The 21,992-nt window shown below is 40.0% G+C and overlaps 1 protein-coding gene across 11 annotated transcripts; it reads right to left on the bottom strand.

Moving 5' to 3' along the window:
• Positions 1-1,318: 1,318 nt before the first annotated feature.
• LOC139372994 (choline kinase beta) lies at positions 1,319-21,593 on the bottom strand. 11 transcript variants are annotated; one of them, XR_011627520.1, is made up of 13 exons: positions 21,358-21,577; positions 20,750-21,114; positions 20,419-20,527; positions 14,732-14,845; positions 13,044-13,177; positions 12,767-12,871; positions 9,608-9,666; positions 9,145-9,232; positions 6,975-7,083; positions 4,146-4,252; positions 3,734-3,815; positions 2,506-3,477; positions 1,319-2,243 (listed from the first exon to the last, which is right to left on the bottom strand). XR_011627520.1 is itself a non-coding variant. In XM_071112945.1 (12 exons), exons 2-12 carry the CDS (start codon positions 21,097-21,099, stop codon positions 3,421-3,423), a joined length of 1,314 nt encoding a protein of 437 aa, XP_070969046.1. In that variant the 5' UTR covers positions 21,100-21,114; positions 21,371-21,593; the 3' UTR covers positions 1,319-3,420. The 11 variants fall into 11 exon arrangements, 6 of the variants coding, with proteins under 6 accessions (XP_070969046.1, XP_070969016.1, XP_070969054.1 ...); XR_011627522.1 differs by having other exon boundaries at positions 20,750-21,150; positions 21,431-21,562; XR_011627523.1 differs by having other exon boundaries at positions 21,371-21,535.
• Positions 21,594-21,992: the final 399 nt, after the last annotated feature.

Raw genomic sequence — 21,992 nt, forward strand, 5'->3', positions numbered from 1 at the left:
TCCAAGCATTGACCTCACGACAGTCAAGTGCCCAAGGTAACTAGCTAAAGTTGGCTAGCTCGCTAGCTACTTCCAGACACTAATGAGAGAACACCGCACTCTATTTTATTCTCCTTAGTAGATCTGGTTAGGCTATTTTCATGTTATCTAGATTATTAGTGACGAACTGTGCTGCTGGGAACAATTGAATTGCATTTTTACTGACACCAGTCATATTCAACAGGTGTTGAGCGTTCATAAATTAATCAGATATTCTGCACTCTGGCACACTCAGACGAGAGTGCGCAGAAATCAGAGTAGCTAGCCAGAGTTGAATTTACAAATGCACCCTAATATTAAAAGATCATCAATCTATCTTGTACAGAACTTTCTCTTAAAACAGTGTTGGGACTTGTCAAAAATCTGTATAATTTTTAAAAGAATGATGTAATAAATTTGAACAATTATGCTAATATTGTAGTCATATTTGTCACAGGAAGAGAAACGGGCCTACACTAGACACCAACTGTGAGAAACAGATATTTAACCTTAGATCCTGGAAACATTGAACAACATCCTGCTAGAGAGAACAAGGAGAAGCACTAACATTATACAGAAACAATCCAGAGCACGATGGAAAATGAACAGACACTCCAGGGTCCTAACAAACATTTATCTCCTTGATCCGTAGCAGCTCAGAGTAACTTGTCTGATAAGTTACAGACCAGCAGCTATAAGACTGGCCTGACCACCACACACCAGTGGATACGCAACAGAACAAATGGCAAGAAATACAATTGGCCTACAGCAACTGTTGCTTGGACCCCTAAAAATGACATCCCAAACTTGCATAAATCCAGCTTTGATCCCCATGTGAGAGCAGAGTGAGCAGACAGTCAGTTATATACCCGCATTGGAACTCGGTGCAGGAAAACAGCTCTACAGGACTGATTTTAGGCCTCATGGGGGACTTGTGCTTATTCTAAATGATGCCCTAGCTACTCCCCATATCCCCTACCTTCTATGCACTGGAAATGAGGAACAGATAAGTGATACAGTGAAACTCCCAGCTCGTAAGAGGTGCAGCTATTGGCATATTGAATATCTATCCAATTCTTGCAGACTGACATGAAGTGCCATGAAGCCAGGGATCGATTTGAAATGGACCAAGTCTGCAAGTTAGAAATAGGACTTCCCAAAATCTGCTATGAATTGTCCCATTAGGGGGAGCTCCCGTTCCTGAAAATGTATTTTCTACAGTATAGATTTGAGATTAAAATAACTGTTGCCATAACATTCAATTTAATTTCTAATCATCAATAAATGAAGACCTATTCAATCAGGTATCAAGCATGTTTATTTGCAGTTGAGTTATACTTACACAGCAGCTGCATTGCAGGGAGAATATCAATAACACCAAAGGGTTTTGGACAGGATTGATGTGCAATGAAAGAAAGTTACTTAATTTAGCTAGTTGACGAGACACTGGCTTCTAGACTAGGCAGTTTCATATTCTCGGAAATCGAACATTGGCCTACATCCACAACATATATTCTAACATTATACAAAAGGGTAACCTCACAGGTCCACCTTTATTAGAACTCACATCAAAACAAAGAGCACTTCACTGGGCAAACAAATATAACAAATAAATAACAAATTATACTGAAAAACATTTCCATGTGTTCAAATGATTGCCATTGGAGAAAAAAAACAACCATGATCCCATTTTCAAAATCTTTGGATCTGAATTCCAAAAGCATGCAGATATTCCATTTGGTTTTAATAATGTTAGGCAGGCAGACACGCACAGGAGCCAAATGCACATTTAAATAAGATACAACATCTGTTGTTGAAAGTCATGGACAGCTTTCTTTAACCATTGTGGTTCTTGGTCAGAAATGGAAAAGGACAAAACATCCAAACCTTGGGCAGAGTCAAACCGTGACAGACAGTTCTATACCAGTTTACTAGTAATGGAACAGCTTTAGAATGAATGGTAAACCTAGTCAGAATGCAATGACATCAAAGCCAGACAAAAGCTATATATATATATTTTCATAAACTGCTCTCTTCTGAGAGGTTGTGCAATAAGCTGTTATTGTCTATAACCAAAAAATGTTCCTTTTTTAATCATTTAGTTTCAGGTCTACATTTGCTCATTTATCATTCAAAGTGTAAAATGACCCTCATTGTTGTGAAGAGGTAGAATGACACAAAACACTTGTGCCAGGAGGTGAAATGTGACACCTCCTGGCAGCCATGTTGGAAGACCACCGCATCTATTCTTCTGACAACTGAGTGGCAACCCCACGCTGAATGATAACAGTGCCTAAACCCACTTGGTTCATCACCATGGTCAATTTCTGTGCCGTAATTGGGAGCCAAGACATTGTAGCTGAGAAAACGAATTGCCTTGCTAAGAAACAATTGGCAGTGCAATGCAGTGTGCATGCTCACAAACAGCCAGCATGCTGCACTATTCTTCCACCACAGTGACTGGTCTTCAAACATGGCGCCTGGCATGATTGCTAAGTGATTTCTGACAACTGCAACCCCTCTATATATAGTTTGACTAGAGAAAATGCTAAAACAGACAGGTCATACATGGGTTAAGCCCAATTCAATCAGAACCAGTCATGGAGAAAGGTCAAAAACAACATCCTGTTTAAGAACATATTTGACTTACTATGCAATGGAGCATGTTCTTTTCTTACTAGTTCTGAATGAATAGGGCCAAGAGTCCAGATTTCCCTACTGCACTACAAAGAAACAGAACTACAGTATGAACAGAGTTGTGCTATGCAGCTTGATTCTCTGCCATGCTGTACTGTGTCCATGCATAGAACAGGCATTTAACAAACAAGTCAAGGAAAAAGAAAAAAGACGGCACAAAATGAGCATATTTCGACCCTGAAATCAAGGGTGTTCTGAAGTTCAACAATTACATTACGAGGTGGGGTAAAGAAAGAAGCAGAGTTGAATGACTAAAATAAAGCACATGACTACAGGGTTTGAAACATAAAATGTATGGAACCAGTAGATCATAACTAATGTAAACAAATAACATGCTTTTTTTGCTGTGCATTTTCACAGAATTTCACATTTCATAGTAGGGGAAGATAAGTGCATTTTGTTGGAGTGCAGCCGAGTCCCTGCTTCACTGTTACTTGTCTCAGTCAGAGCAACGTATTGGATGCTACTAGATGGATGGGGTCCTGGTATATTACAAACATCAAGTTCAAACAATAGATCATTTTGTAAAAATCCACCCAAGACTCTTCAGTGGGCGTTTACCCCTCATATTTGGTTTGGTTTCAACACTTAACAGATATGCCTAGCTAACTACGTTTCTGCATCAGGACAGTTGCGTACAGGAAGAATCAGCAGATATAAAAATGACAGTACATTCAATTGAAGTCAATCTGTTCTTTTAGCGATTTAGGAAAATAACTTTTTCTGCTTGAAGTAGGCATCAAATCGTGACTGGGCATAGTCCTGAAACGACAGAGATCAAATGAACAGGTGTAAACTTCGAGGGATCGTGTGTTTTAGAAGCACTATTTAGCCAGGTCATAGAACAAATCGCTCGGCAAATAAACAAGAGCGACAGGGAAGCGTGACCACTAAACACCTGCAATGTCACGTGAATGACAATCAATGTTCCAGTACGCTGAAGCTCTACTGGATCCTTTCATTCTAGTGAGGTGAAGTCTATCTCACCAGGTGAAGTAAAGTCTACTAATGTACTTACCATGTAGCCAAACTCGATCTTGGATATCCTGGCTTGAATGATAGACCACAGGCCCCAGAGGAAGTGAGATGCCATGGCGAATCTGTGGAAAAATCATTCATCCCTAGATTAACTGCCAACGGACTGGCTACTTACTGTACATGTGAATACAGTAGCATTGAATAGTTCATACCAAAATCAACACTGATTAGACATTTTCAAAAGTAAGTACCACATTGGTAGTGGTAAAGGTGACTTTTCCCTCTTATTATGTAAAGCTCTAGGTGGAAAAGCAATATAAATCCAATCATTTATGATTATTGTTACAAAACAGAGCACATAGTAGACTCCTTTTAAGATATATATATATATATTTGATTTATGAGTGAACTGTCCTTTTTGGATTCATCTGTGGTAGAAGTCTGTGTCCTACCGATTGGCTTCGACCAGCAAGTCTTGCTCTATACGAGCTTGGTCCTCGTGCATGGTGCTCTCTGAATAGCCTCCCGTCTCCACCAGGTAGTTACGGATGAAATGCAGCTGTAGAGAAACACACTTGCTCAGAGATGAGGGACACCACATAGACTTAATCTATAAATGGAATTCCCTGGCTTGTATCATTAACTTAAAAATAATGCATTTGCAATTGCGTCATTGTATTAGAAATGTGCATGCATAGTTTTGGTTCAACTAGACAATGTGGTCAGAAAAAGAGTTATCTACAAGACTGGACAGACATACATTATGTCCCACACTGAGGTAAAATAGATACACACTGCACTGAGGCTACTGGTAGTGTGGTTGGTAAAGAAAGTTACACTAGCGATAATGTGTTTATTAGAATAATGATGTAAGATTGGGATACCAACAGTGAACGTGACATGTGCTCACTGGAAGGATTTCTGTGGTGGACTCATGAACATGTTATAGTGACTGATGACAGATAATGGGTGTGTTTGACTGTAGACAGTTAACGATTGAAGTCGGGGGAGGTGCATCTGCGACAGATGAAAGTCAGACACTGTAGTGGTTTTCCAATAGCAAGGCTCATAACATGGCAGTGTTAATATAGCTGCTATTGTTTCAAGGTTTTTCTTTATTAATATTGTAATACATGTTTCTATATCACACACTCACAAAGTGAAAACGTATGTGTACAATTAATTGGTTAGAGAGAGATCTTGAATATCACTTTCATTTGTATCCCCTGTAGCTTTAGAATCGCGGCAAAAGTTGGTTCCTGTTTTAGTCAGGTCATGGTTGCGTTGGTCAACCAAAAACAACCTAATTATCCATTGACAAATAGTGCCTCTCACTAGCCAGTCGATAGCTGCATGGTGAAGTTGGTGAGAAGCAACTGCAGCAACTTCATCAAAAACTACATGACCTTTGATCACGATTTTTTAAACAAAGAAAACATGCAGTCAGACCATTTTTATCCCCATAATACAACACACTTTTAAAAGTGGTGACTAATGATGGTAACCGACTAGACAAAATGGATCCACTCGAACACGCCCATTGATCTAGAAATGATCACTTATTAACTGTATTCCCTTGTATGGATGCTAACCTTTGCATCACACTCCTACCAGAAGAAAAGTCAAGAGACAGAAACTTCATACTGATAGTTCATAGGGAGAAAAGGGAGTGTGATAATGGGGAGAAGTATGCACGAGAGAAAGTTTCTGAGTCCAAATACCCACACTTGCATCCTAAATAGTAGGCCGTTTTTTTTAGTATGCAAAAAAATAACATTTAATAGTATTCCACATTTAAAAATCGAGCATACTTTAAATGCCCGGATGTCATAGTCATTTTGGCTTTGACAACAGCTGATCAGTTAGATGTGGGGAAATCAACAAATAGCGGGAAACAACGCAATTACACATGACGTATTCTCAGTATGCGAAAACAGAATTTTATAGTACGTGAATTTTCTAAAATCGAGTATGGTTTAAATGCCAGGATGATATACTAATTTTGGCTCTTCATCTGGTAAAATTTGATGCAGACTTTTCCACAATGCATTGGAAGAGGTGGGCTGCGAGTGATAGACCTTAGTTATCTTTATTTAGCCAAACAAAACTATGCTACTTAATTGGGAAGATGACGAATAGCAAAGCTTCAGCGGTTGTGTTCAAATTAAGTTGTTTTTGTTCTCCTTAAAATGATCAGATTTTTCATCGTAGGCTACATCTTTGAAAAAACTTCTTTTTTTTTTAACCCAAAGTGGATTTCTGTTTTCTCATTAAAAAAGTGTTTCTTGTTCTCTTTACCTTTGTCAGAGCTTTTAAACTAAATGCAAAACCATATTTTGATTTGTGAATGTGTTGGCACGGGGACTCAGGATTTGGCTGCGTTGTTGATGTCATGTTAAATCAGGCCTTTTGATTTGAACCCATTTAATTAATGGATCAAGCCTTGGCAATCATTCTGATCCAATAATCAGTGCTTTAGTTTATTATGTTGATGTCCAGTGGTTCTGAATTAGCGAATCACCTGACCGTCCACATTTTTCTGTGCAGTAGCCTTTTGATTTGAACATTGAAAAAGTGTGTGTGTGTACAAAGCAATTATATTTATATATGTCACAGCACTTTGGTTTCACTAATAAATCATGTTGAAATGGAACCAAATTATCGGTTTATGTCTTCAGTTATTGGATAGATGGGCTATGGTAGAGGTTGACTGTGATGCCAATAACCAGCCTGGGTAGGAAGATAACTCTTCCTATTCTATTCAGAGAATAGAGAAATGTAGTGAATTTGGAAATTAGCTATTATCAGACTGGTTAATGTGATGCATGTCTGTCAAATTTGGAAAAATCCACCCATGCCCTACCGCACCCACTCAACCAGTCACCAACCAATATTACGTTACGACCATGGCATACTGCATACTTTTTACTAAACAGTATGTGCTAAATAGTATGCAACGACAAGTACATAGTATTATTTTTTTTTATTTTTTTTATTTTACCTTTATTTAACTAGGCAAGTCAGTTAAGAACACATTCTTATTTTCAATGACGGCCTAGGAACAGTGGGTTAACTGCCTGTTCAGGGGCAGAACGACAGAACCTTGTCAGCTCGGGGGTTTGAACTTGCAACCTTTCGGTTACTAGTCCAACGCTCTAACCACTAGGCTACCCTGCAGTTTAAGTATGTAGTACGCCAGCATGGGTATTCGGACACAACCACTGTGTTTGCATAGATATGTTAGAGGGCATTTTGATAGGTGTGGTAGAGGTAGTAGTCACCTGTTGTTCTCTGCTGGGGTAGTTGTCAGGTGTACACTTGTAGAAGGGCCACTGGCTGTATGTGTAGTCATAGCACCACTCACAGAAGTGGTTCCCAAAGTCAAAACCCCTAAACAAACAAACAAACACATTGCAGCACAATCTAAGACGACAATCAAAGAAAGAGACAATCGCCACTACATATGGATAATATAATACTTAGATCTGTCCCTTTTACTTGTAGAGACATACAGTTGAATTCAGAAGTTTACATACACCTTAGCCAAATACATTGAAACTCAGTTTCACAATTCCTGACATTTAATCCAAGTAAAAATCCCCTGTCTCAGTTAGGAACACCACTTTATTTTAAGAATGTGAAATGTCAGAATAATAGGAGAGAGAATTACTTATTTCAGCTTTTATTTATTTCATCACATTCCCAGTGGGTCAGAAGTTTACATACAGTAAATTAGTATTTGGTATCATTGGCTTTTAAATTGTTTAACTTGGGTCAAACATGTCGAGTAATCTTCCACAAGCTTCCCACAATAAGTTGGGTGAATTTTGTCCCATTCTTCCTGACAGAGCTGGTGTAACTGAGTCAAGTTTGTAGGCCTCCTCGCTCGCTCACACATGCTTTTTCAGTTCGGCCCACAAATTTTCTATAGAATTGAGGTCAGGGCTTTGTAATGGCCACTCCAATACCCTGACTTTGTTGTCCTTAAGCCATTTTGACACACCTTTGGAAGTATGCTTGGGGTTATTGTTCATTTGGAAGACCCATTTGCGACCAAGCTTTAACTTCCTGACTGATGTCTTGAGATGTTGCTTCAATATATACACATCATTTCCCTCCCTCATGATGGCACCTATTTTGTGAAGTGCACCAGTCCCTCCTGCAACAAAGCACCCCCACAACATCATGCTGCCACCCCCGGGCTTTACGGTCGGGATGGTGTACTTCGGCTTGCAAGCCTCCCCCTTTCTCCTCTAAACATAACGATGGTCATTATAGCCAAACAGTTCTATTTTTGTTTCATCAGACCAGAGGACATTTCTCCAAAAAATACGATCTTTGTCCCCATGTGCAGTTGCAAACCGTAGTCTGGTTTTCTTATGGTGGTTTTGGAGCAGTGGCTTCTTCCTTGCTGAGCGGCCTTTCAGGTTGTCGATCTAGGACTCGTTTTACTGTGGATATAGATACTTTTGTACCGGTTTCCTCCAGCACCTTCACAAGGTCCTTTACTGTTGTTCTGGGATTGATTTGCACTTTTCGCATCAAAGTACGTACATCTCTAGGAGACAGAACGCGTCTCCTTCCTGAGCGGTATGACGGCTGTGTGGTCCCATGGTGTTTATACTTACGTACTTTTGTTTGTACAGATAAACGTGGTACCTTCAGGCGTTTGGAAATTGCTCCCAAGGATGAACCAGACTTGTGGAGGTTTACAATTTTTTTTCTGAGGTCTTGGCTGATTTCTTTTGATTTTCCCATGATGTCAAGCAAAGAGGTCCTGAGTTTGAAGGTAGGCCTTGAAATACATCCACAGGTACACCTCCAATTGACTCAAATTATGTCAATTAGCCTATCAGAAGCTTCTAAAGCTAATTTTCTGGAATTTTCCAAGCTGTTTAAAAGACACAGTCAACTTAGTGTATGTAAACTTCTGACCCCCTAGAATTGTGATACAGTGAATTATAAGTGAAATAATCTGTCTGTAAACAATTGTTGGAAAAATGACTTGTGTCATGCGCCCTAACCGACTTGCTAAAACTAGTTTGTTAACAAGAAATTTGTGGAGTGGTTGAAAAACGAGTTTAAATGACACCAACCTAAGTGTATGTCATCTTCCGACTTCAACTGTACCTTAATCAATGCTGTTACCGTTAAGCTGTGTGTGCCTTTGATTGATGGCAGGTAGCCTAGTGGTTAATAGCATTGGGCAAGTAACCGAAAGGTCGCTGGTTTGAATCCTAGAGCCGACTAGGTGAAAAATCTGTTGATGTGCCCTTGAGCAAGGCACTTAACCCAAATTGCTCCTGTAAGTTTCATTGGATAAGCGCGTTGGATAAGTACATTATATGGGGCTATAAGCATTCCTGTGTAGTTGTAGCTGAGAGTGTGTGTGGTCACAACTAAAACTACAGGTGTAAGAGTTGAGTGTGTATGTACACAAAAGGCCTTTACCTGTAGTTGTAGCTGCTGTACTCAAAGTCTATGAGCATGAGTTTCCCAGTGGAGGTGTGGTCTCTGTCCTCCAGCATCAAAATGTTACCTGAGGACAAGAGACAGGAGGTTACAACACTAAAATATGACTGTACATTCACAGTGGGTCCTGATGTGCACTTCAGGAGTCAACTGCATGTATACATAGGCAATCTACAGCCACCACCTGTACCATGTATTCTATTGGTTTGCACCTGCCTGAGGGTGTTGCATATGAATGTGTTCAGTCTCTAAAAATAGATACCCTCCACCCCTTCTTTCTCCAACTTCGTTAATATCCTGTCCTTTCAGGAAGTGACGGACATCCACTGTTGAGCCAGGGGGAGGGTCAAGCAGCCCAAATTAGAGGTAAATATGGTTAGAGGGGAGCGAGGGTGATGGGTAGAGAGAGTGAAGGGAAGAGAGAACAAAGATAGACCTTTACCTTCTTGCACATCATTATGACAGAACACCACTGGAGATGGGGTCGCTGACAACAACACTCTGTCAGAGAGGGAGAGAGAACATGACATTAATGTATTATGTACACACTTCAACTTTAAGTGGCAGAGGTTATGGTACATGTCAACAGCTCATAGGTTATCACTCTGTACAATATCAAAAAAGATATGTTTTATTGTAGACAAAGACAGACTACGCAATTACACAACACACATTCCCTTTACTATTTGGTAGACCCGATTACTCCCTTCACGATTTCAAGTGCATGATCATGACGGTAGAGTAGTTATGGAAGCAATGAGTACTGGACACCATGGCATAGCAGAGGAGTAACTATTTAGTTGGATTGTGCAATAATGGCATGTCATGCATGCCTGACTCTCCAAGGGTAGCTCAATAGGAAATTAACTGAGCAAAAGTGAAATACGCGATTGTGATAGATTGAGCAGCCATATTCAGAAGCAGGTTCTGTAAGATATGTTGATCTATGCTCCTGATAGTCACAGGTAGATGATATACAGAAGAGTCTCAACCACACTAACATTAGCCAACTGTGGCAGTGGCTGTAGGTGTAGATGCAGTGCCAGCCAGTGACATATTTGTTGCCGTTTTGGCTCTGTTCTCCAGCACTTTAGTTTGAAATGATACAATGACTATGAGGTTATAGTACAGACAGATTTAATTTTAGAGAGTTTAATCCATTTAGATATTACAGCACTTTTTGTACATAGGCCCTCCCCCATTTTAGGGGACCAAAAGTATTAGAAGATTTTCACTTATGTAGGTATTAAAGTAGGCAAAAGTTCAGTATTTAGTCCCATATTCCTAGCACACAAAGACTTCATCAAGTTTGTGACACTAAACTTGTTGGATCCATTTGCTGTTTTTTTTGGTTGCTTTTGAGATTATTTTGTGCCCAATAGAAATGAATGGTAAATAATGTATTGTGCCATTTTGGAATCACTTTTATTGTAAATAACAATAGAATATGTTTCTAAACACTTCTACATTAATGTGGATGCTACCATGATTACAGATAGTCCTGAATGACTGATGAGTGAGGATGCTGGAGGGGTATGATATCTGTAAATAATGTATCATTTCAAATCAAGTGCTGGAGTACAGAGCCAAAACAACAACAAATTGTCACTGACTCAATAATTACTGAGGGCACTGTATGTGTTAACACTTTCAGTAACTCTACAACTATTACAAAGCAATTCGTAGCTAGTACATTGACATGTAGATACACCACTAATGATATAACAAAGCTGTACAGACACGCATAATATTGGTCCAGGTTGCTGTTAAGCATGTGATAAAATGTGACTGATCGCTTGAATGCACCTTGACGTAGTAGAAAACTATATGAATGTGAGCTATCATTATCATTAGAGCAGGCGACCTTGAGGTGTGTAGGGGACTGGCTGCCAGACAGTAAGGGCACACCATAGACTTAGCTAGACACCCCTAGTGCCCAAAAGCACATTTGAGCATGGGCAGCGCCGAAACACCATTGAGTTTCAACATTTTGAAGTAGTTAACTCAGTGGGACTTCTTATGGGTTACAGAAGGTTCAAATAATTCCATCTAAGTCATTGGGAAGGATCAGCCATTGAATTACACTTGAGAGCAAACATTCCATAAACAGCAAGTGCCAATAATCGCCAATCTTTGCCTTATACCTGTTCAAACAACACACTCTGGAGAGGTATACTACAGAGCAATCTACTCAGAATTTTATAAAGCTATCCAGCTTCAGTTAGCTTCACATTCCAGGTCAAGCTTGATCCGTACTACGACGGTGAATATTGCTCGTCCAGTTGCCGCTAACTCTAGCAGGCTTGTAACTGTGCATCTCGCACATGGCCTGTGAAAGGCCCAACTTGTCATTGAGACAATGCTGAAACGTGAATCCTTGGGCGCTCAGTGCCACATTTTCATTTGTGCCGATATCAAAATGAAAGAGACATTATCTTGTAAAATCAGCAGGCTATGGTGTGAAATAGGCCTTTATATGCCGTCTTTATTTATTGTTAATGCCGTCTTTGGTGTGCTTATTAATGCACAAGCACCATTTTCCCACTCCTATTGTACCATCTATCTGTGGAACAGCTTGACGTGTTGTGGTCATAGACATCATCCATAGAAGGGTTTTGGAACCTTAATTTGACTGTTAAACTCATGGGTACACTAGCAAAGGCTACAATCACGAGAAAAACATAGCCTTTGTATTACAAACTATCATACTAAATGTGTGATGTGATTTTTAAAATTATATTAGTAAAATATTTGATCAGTTGTCTTCCTCAAATGAAGGGGATGATGACAATCTTTGCCAGAGGGAGGGCATCTGATTTCATTAGTCCTCAACTTGTGGCTCATTCAGGATAAAATGGAGTTAGCCTGCCCATAGCAGGTTAGTTCTGAAGGATTTGTTGCCATAGAAATGTACCTGGCTAAAAGGTGAGCCATTTCGTATGACCGGTTATCTTGAGTTGAACTCAGAGTTGACCAATGTTACCTCACTAACTCCTCAAACCTGGTACATGGTACACCCCTCAGGTGGCAGTATGCACCCTTTCAGTTTGTTACCAACTCATAGAAGTAGTAGAAGAAAATGTACTACTTCAAAATGGAGATGGCCTCAATGGTACTGCCCATGCTCTCACAGACGCATAATAGGCCAAATACAAAGTTGCGTCCTTCTCTAACTATCTCTATGGGGCACACACTGCTGGTCTGGGTGTGTGTGGTGTCACAGGAAGCTAAGAGTCCAACAGTCTCCTGATAGGGCAGTGTCAGAGAAAGGCACTGGGGGAGAGGTCAACTTTCTAATGGCTGCAGAGAGAGAACTACATATTTATTAGAGAGTAACATGTTTGTGGATGTGAGAGATTGCTCATGTGTGTGTGTGTCTTTGTGTGCAGTTGAGTGAGGTCTATTGTGACATGGATCTACCAACGCTCCCGCCTTCCCTAAACATTCCTGTTTTTCCCCTTTTAGCTCCCCCGCCATAGCATTACTTTCCCCGGCCACTCCCACCTCCTCCCATAGCCTCGCCATTCCCAGACATCAACATCTCCCTTGCCAGATCATTGTCCTTTCCAGCCATTCCCTTCCCCAGCATCTCCTGACTCACCGGAGACTCTCCAGCTCTGCCGGGAGGTCATACTTAATCAGCTTGTTGTATTTCTTGACGTGAGCCTCCCGGGCAAACTTTAAGTTCATCACCTGATCCATGTACCTGAGACAACACCAGACAGAGCATTATTGAGTATTGTGGAAAACAGCTGATGAAAAGTACTACCTGCAAACAGTTACCTCAAATTCAAATCAATACATCATTTTACAGTACTCCTCAGGCAATACTTGATGTAGGCTTTGACTTGGAGAGAGCAGTTCCATCCTATCCTCACCTGCCAATGGTCCCGAACAGCCACTTGGGTTCCTTGTTAAAGGGCATGACCATCCTATGGAAGCGGGCCATCTTTGAGGCAATCTCAGCGGACAGTTCCGGAACAAAGAGCTGCTCTGTACGCAGGCGGTTGCTCTGGGAGATAAGCACAAAGATACAGGACTTTACACTCATATTCACTTAATGTATGGGACATTTCTACAACATCTGCCCAAAAGTCTGGACCTTTATGGAAAAGAAGGTGCACTCGTCAGTCATAAATCCCAGCGCCGGTTGTCACCCCTCAATCAGTACAAAGATGCTAACTTAAAACTATTAATTGAGATATCTGTTATTGTCAACCTGTATGTTGAGTTCGATATTTGAGTTTGAGAGACATTTTTATGAACAGACATGACAAGTGCGTATGTCTGTTTGTAAGCGCGCATGGCAAAATAAACACAGGACAAAAAAAGATATGCAGACATTTCTCTACACACATGGAATGTGAATCTGTATACATTTAGCTCACAGTGAAAAACACAAAGGCAGAGAGATACTTTCAAACACATGGTTGAAACGGACAGTTTGCGAATGTCAAATCTATTCGAGGCTTTGTCAGAAAGTGTAAATAAGAAATGACAAGTAATGTGATGGTCAGAGAGAAGACCCGTCAACATCATGCATTCTGGAAGCACTTGTGAATGGATTCCATTCACAAGTAGCGATGCATAGGTACTGCACATTGTTAAACTGATACTGTTTTTAAAGGGGCATTCTGCTGTTCAAACAATAACAAAGGGATATTCCCACCACTAATCTGGTAAACAGCAAAGAGATGGGGCTGAAGCAAGAACTGACCATTCATGAGATTATAGTTAATCATGTTGAGGGTATACGTCTGTTTACAATGATGTAAAAAAAAAAAAAAAGCTTTTATTTGGGATTCTGATCGGGTACTACAGTTAAACTAAGCTCATGAGGCATTCATAAGTTATATTCAAGTAATTATAAATAAAATAAATATATATTATTATGGTGGGAGATCAGCTTTAATATTGCAGATAGATTGCAGCTTCCAATGTATGCATCATTTCCAACCCCCCATATACACACACACACACACATATACACACACACACACAGTGCTTACAGAAAGTATTCAGATCCCTTCTCTTTTTCCAAATGTTGATACATTACAGCATTATTCGAAAATGGATCAAATAAAATACACCTTATGGAACAGCGGGGACTGTGAAGCAACAAACATAAGCATGTGTCTGTGCCTACACACAGTAACATATGCACTATACACACGTACACGTGGATTTTGTATTGTAGATATGTGGTAGTGGTGGAGTAGGGCCCCGAGGGCACAGTGTTTGTGAAATCTGAATGTATTGTAATGTTTTTCAAATAAATGTTGCTGCCCTGGCAGCAGCAAATGGGGATCCATAATAAATGCATAACTTTAAACCATTGTATGAGATTCTCCAAAATTTAAATATTCTAGGCATTTATATAAAATTCCAGTTGTACTTAATTAAAAGCCTTTTCAAAGTTTCACAGTCAGTTATGAATGTGTGCCTACCTAACACACAGCAAAAGTTGCAAGGTCTGGATATTACAATATTTATAGATTTTATTATTCTCGTGTGTGTGTGATATATATATATACACATACACACACACACACACACACACACATACCGGCAGGTACTGTTCCAGGCGTCCCTCAGGGAAGATTCCATAGAGCCGTGGCCCCAGTGCTCTCTCCGCCAGGATGGCAAACATCACACTCTCCAAGACCAGAGAATCCACTCCCTGTTCACACACACGAGATGAGTCAGAGACCATTGAAGCAATTCATAGGTTGCTGATGAGGACTGAAGATGTTCTGCTCAGGGACTGTGTAATATTGAGTACATAACAGTAATCTGTATGTTTGATGTAAGGTCTAGCCTATGCCATGTCTTTCTGTCATGAATCCTTCTCTATCGCAGTGCATTTTTTGTACATAAAGCAAATATGAGAAAAACAGACAATAGGCTTATCTATCCATCTGTCAGTTCTACATGACTAATCTCAACACAGGAATTCTCATCCGGTGTAGATCTACAATGTACATATTGTATATGGAATGTGGCAATGCTTAGCTCATGTGGTGTAGCAATGCTTAGCCCATGTAGCTCAATTGGTAGAGCATTGCACTTGCAACGCCAGAATATTCCGTTTGATTCCCAGGATTACTCAAAAGTCAAATGTAAGCACACATCATGACTAAGTTGCTTTGAATAAACACAAAGGCATTGTTTAATTATAATACGATGTGCAAGCGACACGTCATTTTATTTCTGTATTACTTATTTTGTAGGTTAAGAATGAGCCTCAAAGTTGCACCGTCAAAGTCATGAAAATGCGACGAATTAAGATATATATTTTTTAAAACATGTTTCCAAGTGAATTAACTTGCCGTACTTCACGGCCAAGAAGTAGCACGACCCAAAAAGTTTCATCCGTTTCATTAAATCTAAAGACATGAACTATGAACTACAAATCTTGACAGCTTGCTGGTCTATAATTAAACATTTGAAAAAAAGTATTGGCTGGCAAAGATTATACAATTTTTAAAAAACTGCTTATTCTAATATAATACACAAATGGCCTGTAACTAATGGGTTCTTACCATCCTCTAAATCCTCAGCTTGAGCAGGAACACTGACTATCAAAGCAGCAGGAGACATGGTCCTAATAAGCCTATTGGCAATGGGTCTTACTTCTTGAGCATCAAATATTTTGATGAAAGGAAATCAGGTATGGCTAAATCAATAAACAATGGTATATATACACACACACAGTGCTGTGAAAAAGTATTTGCCCCTTTCTATTTTTGCATATTTTTGATACTGAATAACAATGGTCAAGCATGGTGGTGGTAATGTGATAGTTTGGGGATGCTTTGCTGCCTCAGGACCTGGACGACTTGCCTTAATAGAAGGAACAATTATTTTCTGTATCAGAGAATTCTACATGAGAATGTCAGGCCATCCGTCTGTGAGCTGAAGCACAGCCGAGTCATGCAGCAAGACAATGATCCAAAACACACAATCAAGTCAAGATGAAAATGCTTAAAAAGCAAAACATTTTAAGTTTTGGAATGGCCTAGTCAAAAGTCCAAACCTAATCCCAATTGAGATATTGGTGGCAGCACTTGAAACGAGTAGTTCATGCTTGAAAACCTACAAATGTCGCTGAGTGGGCCAAAATTCCTCCACAGCAATGTGAGACTGATCAACAACTACAGGAAGCATTTGGTTGCAGTCATTGCAGCTAAAAGTGGCACAACCAGTAATGAGTGTAAGGGGGCAATTACTTTATCACACAGGGAAATTGAGTGTTGCATAACTTTATTTGTTAAGGTCCCCTTGATCTAATATTAGGTTTTTGGTCAGATCTGATAACATTCAGCATCAAAAATCAGCAACAGGGAAAATACTTTTTCACTGCAATGTATGTGTGTGTATATATATATATATATATATATATATATACAGTGCCTTGCGAAAGTATTCGGCCCCCTTGATCTTTGCGACCTTTTGCCACATTTCAGGCTTCAAACATAAAGATATAAAACTGTATTTTTTTGTGAAGAATCAACAACAAGTGGGACACAATCATGAAGTGGAACGACATTTATTGGATATTTCAAACTGTTTTAACAAATCCAAAACTGAAAAATTGCGATTACAGCTGTAAGTTGCTTGGGGTATGTCTCTATCAGTTTTGCACATTGAGAGACTGACATTTTTTTCCCATTCCTCCTTGCAAAACAGCTCGAGCTCAGTGAGGCTGGACGGAGAGCATTTGTGAACAGCAGTTTTCAGTTCTTTCCACAGATTCTCGATTGGATTCAGGTCTGGACTTTGACTTGGCCATTCTAACACCTGGATATGTTTATTTTTGAACCATTCCATTGTAGATTTTGCTTTATGTTTTGGATCATTGTATGGTTGGAAGACAATTCTCCGTCCCAGTCTCAGGTCTTTTGCAGACTCCATCAGGTTTTCTTCCAGAATGGTCCTGTATTTGGCTCCATCCATCTTCCCATCAATTTTAACCATCTTCCCTGTCCCTGCTGAAGAAAAGCAGGCCCAAACCATGATGCTGCTGCCACCACCATGTTTGACAGTGGGGATGGTGTGTTCAGGGTGATGAGCTGTGTTGCTTTTACGCCAAACATAACGTTTTGCATTGTTGCCAAAAAGTTCAATTTTGGTTTCATCTGACCAGAGCACCTTCTTCCACATGTTTGGTGTGTCTCCCAGGTGGCTTGTGGCAAACTTTAAACAACACTTTTTATGGATATCTTTAAGAAATGGCTCTCTTCTTGCCACTCTTCCATAAAGGCCAGATTTGTGCAATATACGACTGATTGTTGTCCTATGGACAGAGTCTCCCACCTCAGCTGTAGATCTCTGCAGTTCATCCAGAGTGATCATGGGCCTCTTGGCTGCATCTCTGATCAGTCTTCTCCTTGTATGAGCTGAAAGTTTAGAGGGACGGCCAGGTCTTGGTAGATTTGCAGTGGTCTGATACTCCTTCCATTTCAATATTATCGCTTGCACAGTGCTCCTTGGGATGTTTAAAGCTTGGGAAATCTTTTTGTATCCAAATCCGGCTTTAAACTTCTTCACAACAGTATCTCGGACCTGCCTGGTGTGTTCCTTGTTCTTCATGATGCTCTCTGCGCTTTTAACGGACCTCTGAGACTATCACAGTGCAGGTGCATTTATACGGAGACTTTTTACACACAGGTGGATTGTATTTATCATCATTAGTCATTTAGGTCAACATTGGATCATTCAGAGATCCTCACTGAACTTCTGGAGAGAGTTTGCTGCACTGAAAGTAAAGGGGCTGAATAATTTTGCACGCCCAATTTTTCAGTTTTTGATTTGTTAAAAAAAAGTTTGAAATATCCAATAAATGTCGTTCCACTTCATGATTGTGTCCCACTTGTTGTTGATTCTTCACAAAAAAATACAGTTTTATATCTTTATGTTTGAAGCCTGAAATGTGGCAAAAGGTCTCAAAGTTCAAGGGGGCCGAATACTTTCACAAGGCACTGTATATACACACACACACACCCCCCCCCCCCCCCTTAAATGACCACATTTTCATGAATATGATGACAATATTGAAACACATTCAAAAGAGCCAGGACATGACCCCAGAAGTATGATTTAGGATTATGTCACTTGCACATCGTATATTCTTCTCATCTATATATTCTAGGGTAAATAAATGCCAGGGACCTCACGATACTATTGTATTGCGATTCTATATGTATTGCGATGCGATACTATTGAAAATTGATGTTCCAATACAGTGAGCTCCAAAAGTATTGGGACAGTGACACATTTCATTGTTTTGGCTCTAAGTGCAGACTGTCAGCTTGCTTTGAGGGTGTTTTTTTTACACATATCAGGTGAATCATTTAGAAATTGCAGCACTTTCTGTACATAGTCATTCCTTCTTTAACCCATCTCCTTTACACTGATTTAACAGGTGACATCAATAAGGGATCATAGACTGAACATGTGAAAGCTATATCGTAATGTTTTGTATAATCAGTGTGTATGTACAGTAGAAGTTGGAAGTTTACATACACTTAGGTTGGAGTCATTAAAACTAATTTTTCAACCACTCCACAAATGTCTTGTTAACAAACTATAGTTTTGGCAAGTCGGTTAGGACATCTACTTTGTGCATGACAAGTAATTTTCCCACCAATTGTTTACAGACTGATTATTTCACTGTATTCCAGTGGGTCAGAAGTTTACAAACACTAAGTTGACTGTGCCTTTAAACAGCTTGAAAATTCCAGAAAATGATGTTATGGCTTTAGAAGTTTCTAATAGGATAATTGACACCATTTGAGTCAATTGGAGGTGTACCTGTGGATGTATTTCAAGGCCTACCTTCAAATTCAGTGCCTCTTTGCTTGACATCATGAGAAAATCAAAAGAAATCAGCCAAGACCTCGGGAAAAAATTGTGGACCTCCACAAGTCAGTACAAACAATAGTACACAAGTATAAACACCATAGGACCATGCAGCCGTCATACCGCTCAGGAAGGAGACGCGTTCTGTCTCCTAGAAATGAACGTACGTTGGTGCGAAAAGGGCCAATCAATCCCAGAACAACAGCAAAAGACCCTGTGAAGATGCTGGAGGAAACGGGTACAAATGTATCTATATCCACAGTAAAACGAGTCCTATATCGACATAACCTGAAAGGCCGCTCAGCAAGGAAGAAGCTACTGCTCCAAAACTGACATAAAAAAGCCAGACTACGGTTTGCAACTACACATGGGGACAAAGATCATACTTTTTGGAGAAATGTCCTCTGGTCTGATGAAACAAAAATAGAACTGTTTAGCCAATATGACCATCGTTATGCTTGGAGGAAAAAGGGGGAGGCTTGCAAGCCGAAGAACACCATCCCAACCGTGAAGCACAGGGTTGCAGCATCATGTTGTGGGGTGCTTTGCTGCAGGAGGGACTGGTGCACTTCACAAAATAGATGGCATCGTGAGTAAGGAAAATTATGTGGCTAGATTGAAGCAACATCTCAAGACATCAGTCAGGAAGTTAAAGCTTGGTCACAAATGGGACAATGACCCCAAGCATACTTCCAAAGTTGTGGCAAAATGGCTTAAGGACAACAAAGTCAAGGTATTGGAGTGGCCATCACAAAGCCCTGACCTCAATCCTATAGAAATTTGTGGGCAGAACTGAAAAAGCATGTGTGAGCAAGGAGGCCTACAAACTTGACTCAGTTACACCAGCTCTGTCAGGAGGAATGGGACAAAATTCACCCAGATTATTTTGGGAAGCTTGTGGAAGGCTATGTAAACTGTATGTAAACTTCTGACCCGGGAAAGTGATGAAAGAAATAAAAGCTTGAATTAAATCATTTTTTCGACTATTATTCTGACATTTCAAATTCTTAAAATAAAAGTGGTGGTCCTAACTGACCGAAGACAGGGAATTTTTACTAGGATTAAATGTCAGGAATTGTGAAAAACTGAGTTTCATTGTATTTGGCTAAGGTGCATGTAAACTTCCGACTTCAATTGTAATTGTATTCAACATTTTGGCTTGTACAGAAACTTGACAAGTTTTTGCAAAGCTTTAATTCAGACTGTGTTCCAGAAAGCCAGTATCAGCAAGATGTATTTATTTACTTGATGAATCAAGGCCATTCTAATTCTGATTATAAATTCCCAGTCACTTCAATGTGAACAGGAAGAGTTAAACTAAATCTAGGCTGTAGCTAGATAAACTCCATTAGCCATCTGGGACAATTATCGGCTTGATTTAAGGTGGCTGACCTGTAGGATGGCCCCATAAACTCGCAACAAGACCCTGCGAGGTTCATCTCCAATAGTGTGGGCATGGTCTGGCAGACTGCACATGAACAGCAGGTTGCTGAGTCCACCACTGTAGACAAACAAAGAGAGAAAGAGAAATTGGACATTGGATTGTCACGTTCATGTGTGCTAACGTGGACGGTGTGGAGCACAGTACAATACCATATAGGATACTCAAAGTTATGTCAGATAGTGTGGCATTATTTTAAGTGTGTGTTTCAGAGAGAGAGAGATTATGATTTGCCTGTGTGAGGAAAAAGTCCCAGATCTTTCAAACCTCATCCCAGATTACCTGACAATGCTGATCTGAAAATCTGCCTCGGGAATGCTTTTCCATGACCCGGAAAGGAAGTCTCGGCACCAGGCGAACGCTCTGCCTTTCATATCCATGTCCACCACCTCTGTCCGCCCATCCCGGTACGACTCTGCTTCAGAGTCGTCATCACCATTTGCTCCACGGGGACTCGGCGCCCTGAGGTTGCTCTCATTGATGACCAGGGTGTCCCCAACATTTTTATTATCCACGGTTGGACCAGTGTCCCCCGTCTTCAGAGTGGGAATGTATCTCAAAGTCGCCGTCTTGTCAGATTTGCCAAGCGCCCCTTCGCTGTGACACTCCATCACATTTTGGCCCGACTGCATCGCTGTTTGACTTGGCTGGTTGTAGTTCAGAATGAATTGAGTCCCAACTCGCTGTCAGATTCAGTTAGTTGGCTAAATTAACTTGAATGATCAGACATAGCTAGCTAGTTAACTTGCTACCAATAGCATTGCATAAAAACTGTCAATTAGGCAGTAACAGTTAGCTAACCTAACTAGCTAGTTAGTTTTCTAACTTCAACAAAAATAACAAACGTTACAGTAGCTAGCTACAAAAATAAAACGGGGATGAAAGGATACTGTATTACGTTACCAGTGGTGAGATGTCCACCTTGAAGGCTGGAGAGTAATGTCAAAGATATTTGTAACTAACCTTGTTCGTTTCTAGCTCTTTCTTATAATTGTGGTAATGTCGCCTCGGTAGATTACTGTATGCCACCCGTTAGATACTTTCTCCAGAGATACAGTACTTCATATCTCCGCTTCCTCGTTTTCTGCTGAATTTGACCAGCGTTAGTGTGTCGTCAGCAACACTCAAAAAGTACTTCCGGGTCACGGAATAAAAGTCTCTCGTGTAATAGTAGAATAGTTCCATTATTAATCTGTATTTATTCATGATATATGAAAAATGGTCTAAATGTTAAACATAAAAAAATATTAAATATTGTTGAGTGATATTTTCATTACATTTGGGGTTTAAAACATGTTCCAAGGTCAAATAAATGCCCCCAATGCATACACTGTATATTATACATTGGTTTTTAGAGAGAAAACTTGTTTAGGTGTTGGGATTATTCACTAGGGTCTGTAGAATCTATATATAATGTTATTTCATGGGGCACTTTCTACCCCTCTCTATGACATATGACCAGGTGAAAGCTATAATCCCTTCTTGATGTCACCTGTTAAATTCACTTCAATCAGTGTAGATGAAG

This window comes from Oncorhynchus clarkii, chromosome 2 (genome assembly GCF_045791955.1).
Source record: "Oncorhynchus clarkii lewisi isolate Uvic-CL-2024 chromosome 2, UVic_Ocla_1.0, whole genome shotgun sequence".
NCBI classification, from domain to species: domain Eukaryota; kingdom Metazoa; phylum Chordata; class Actinopteri; order Salmoniformes; family Salmonidae; genus Oncorhynchus; species Oncorhynchus clarkii.

Coding starts and splice junctions, on each gene's coding strand:
- LOC139372994 (XM_071112945.1), bottom strand. CDS start 21,099: ATGCAGTCGGGCCAAAATGTGATGGAGTGTCACAGCGAAGGGGCGCTT. Junction 7,084..9,144: donor TACAGCAGCTACAACTACAG/GTAAAGGCCTTT, acceptor TTGTTTGTTTAG/GGGTTTTGACTTTGGGAACC. Junction 3,478..3,733: donor AGATCGAGTTTGGCTACATG/GTAAGTACATTA, acceptor CTGTCGTTTCAG/GACTATGCCCAGTCACGATT.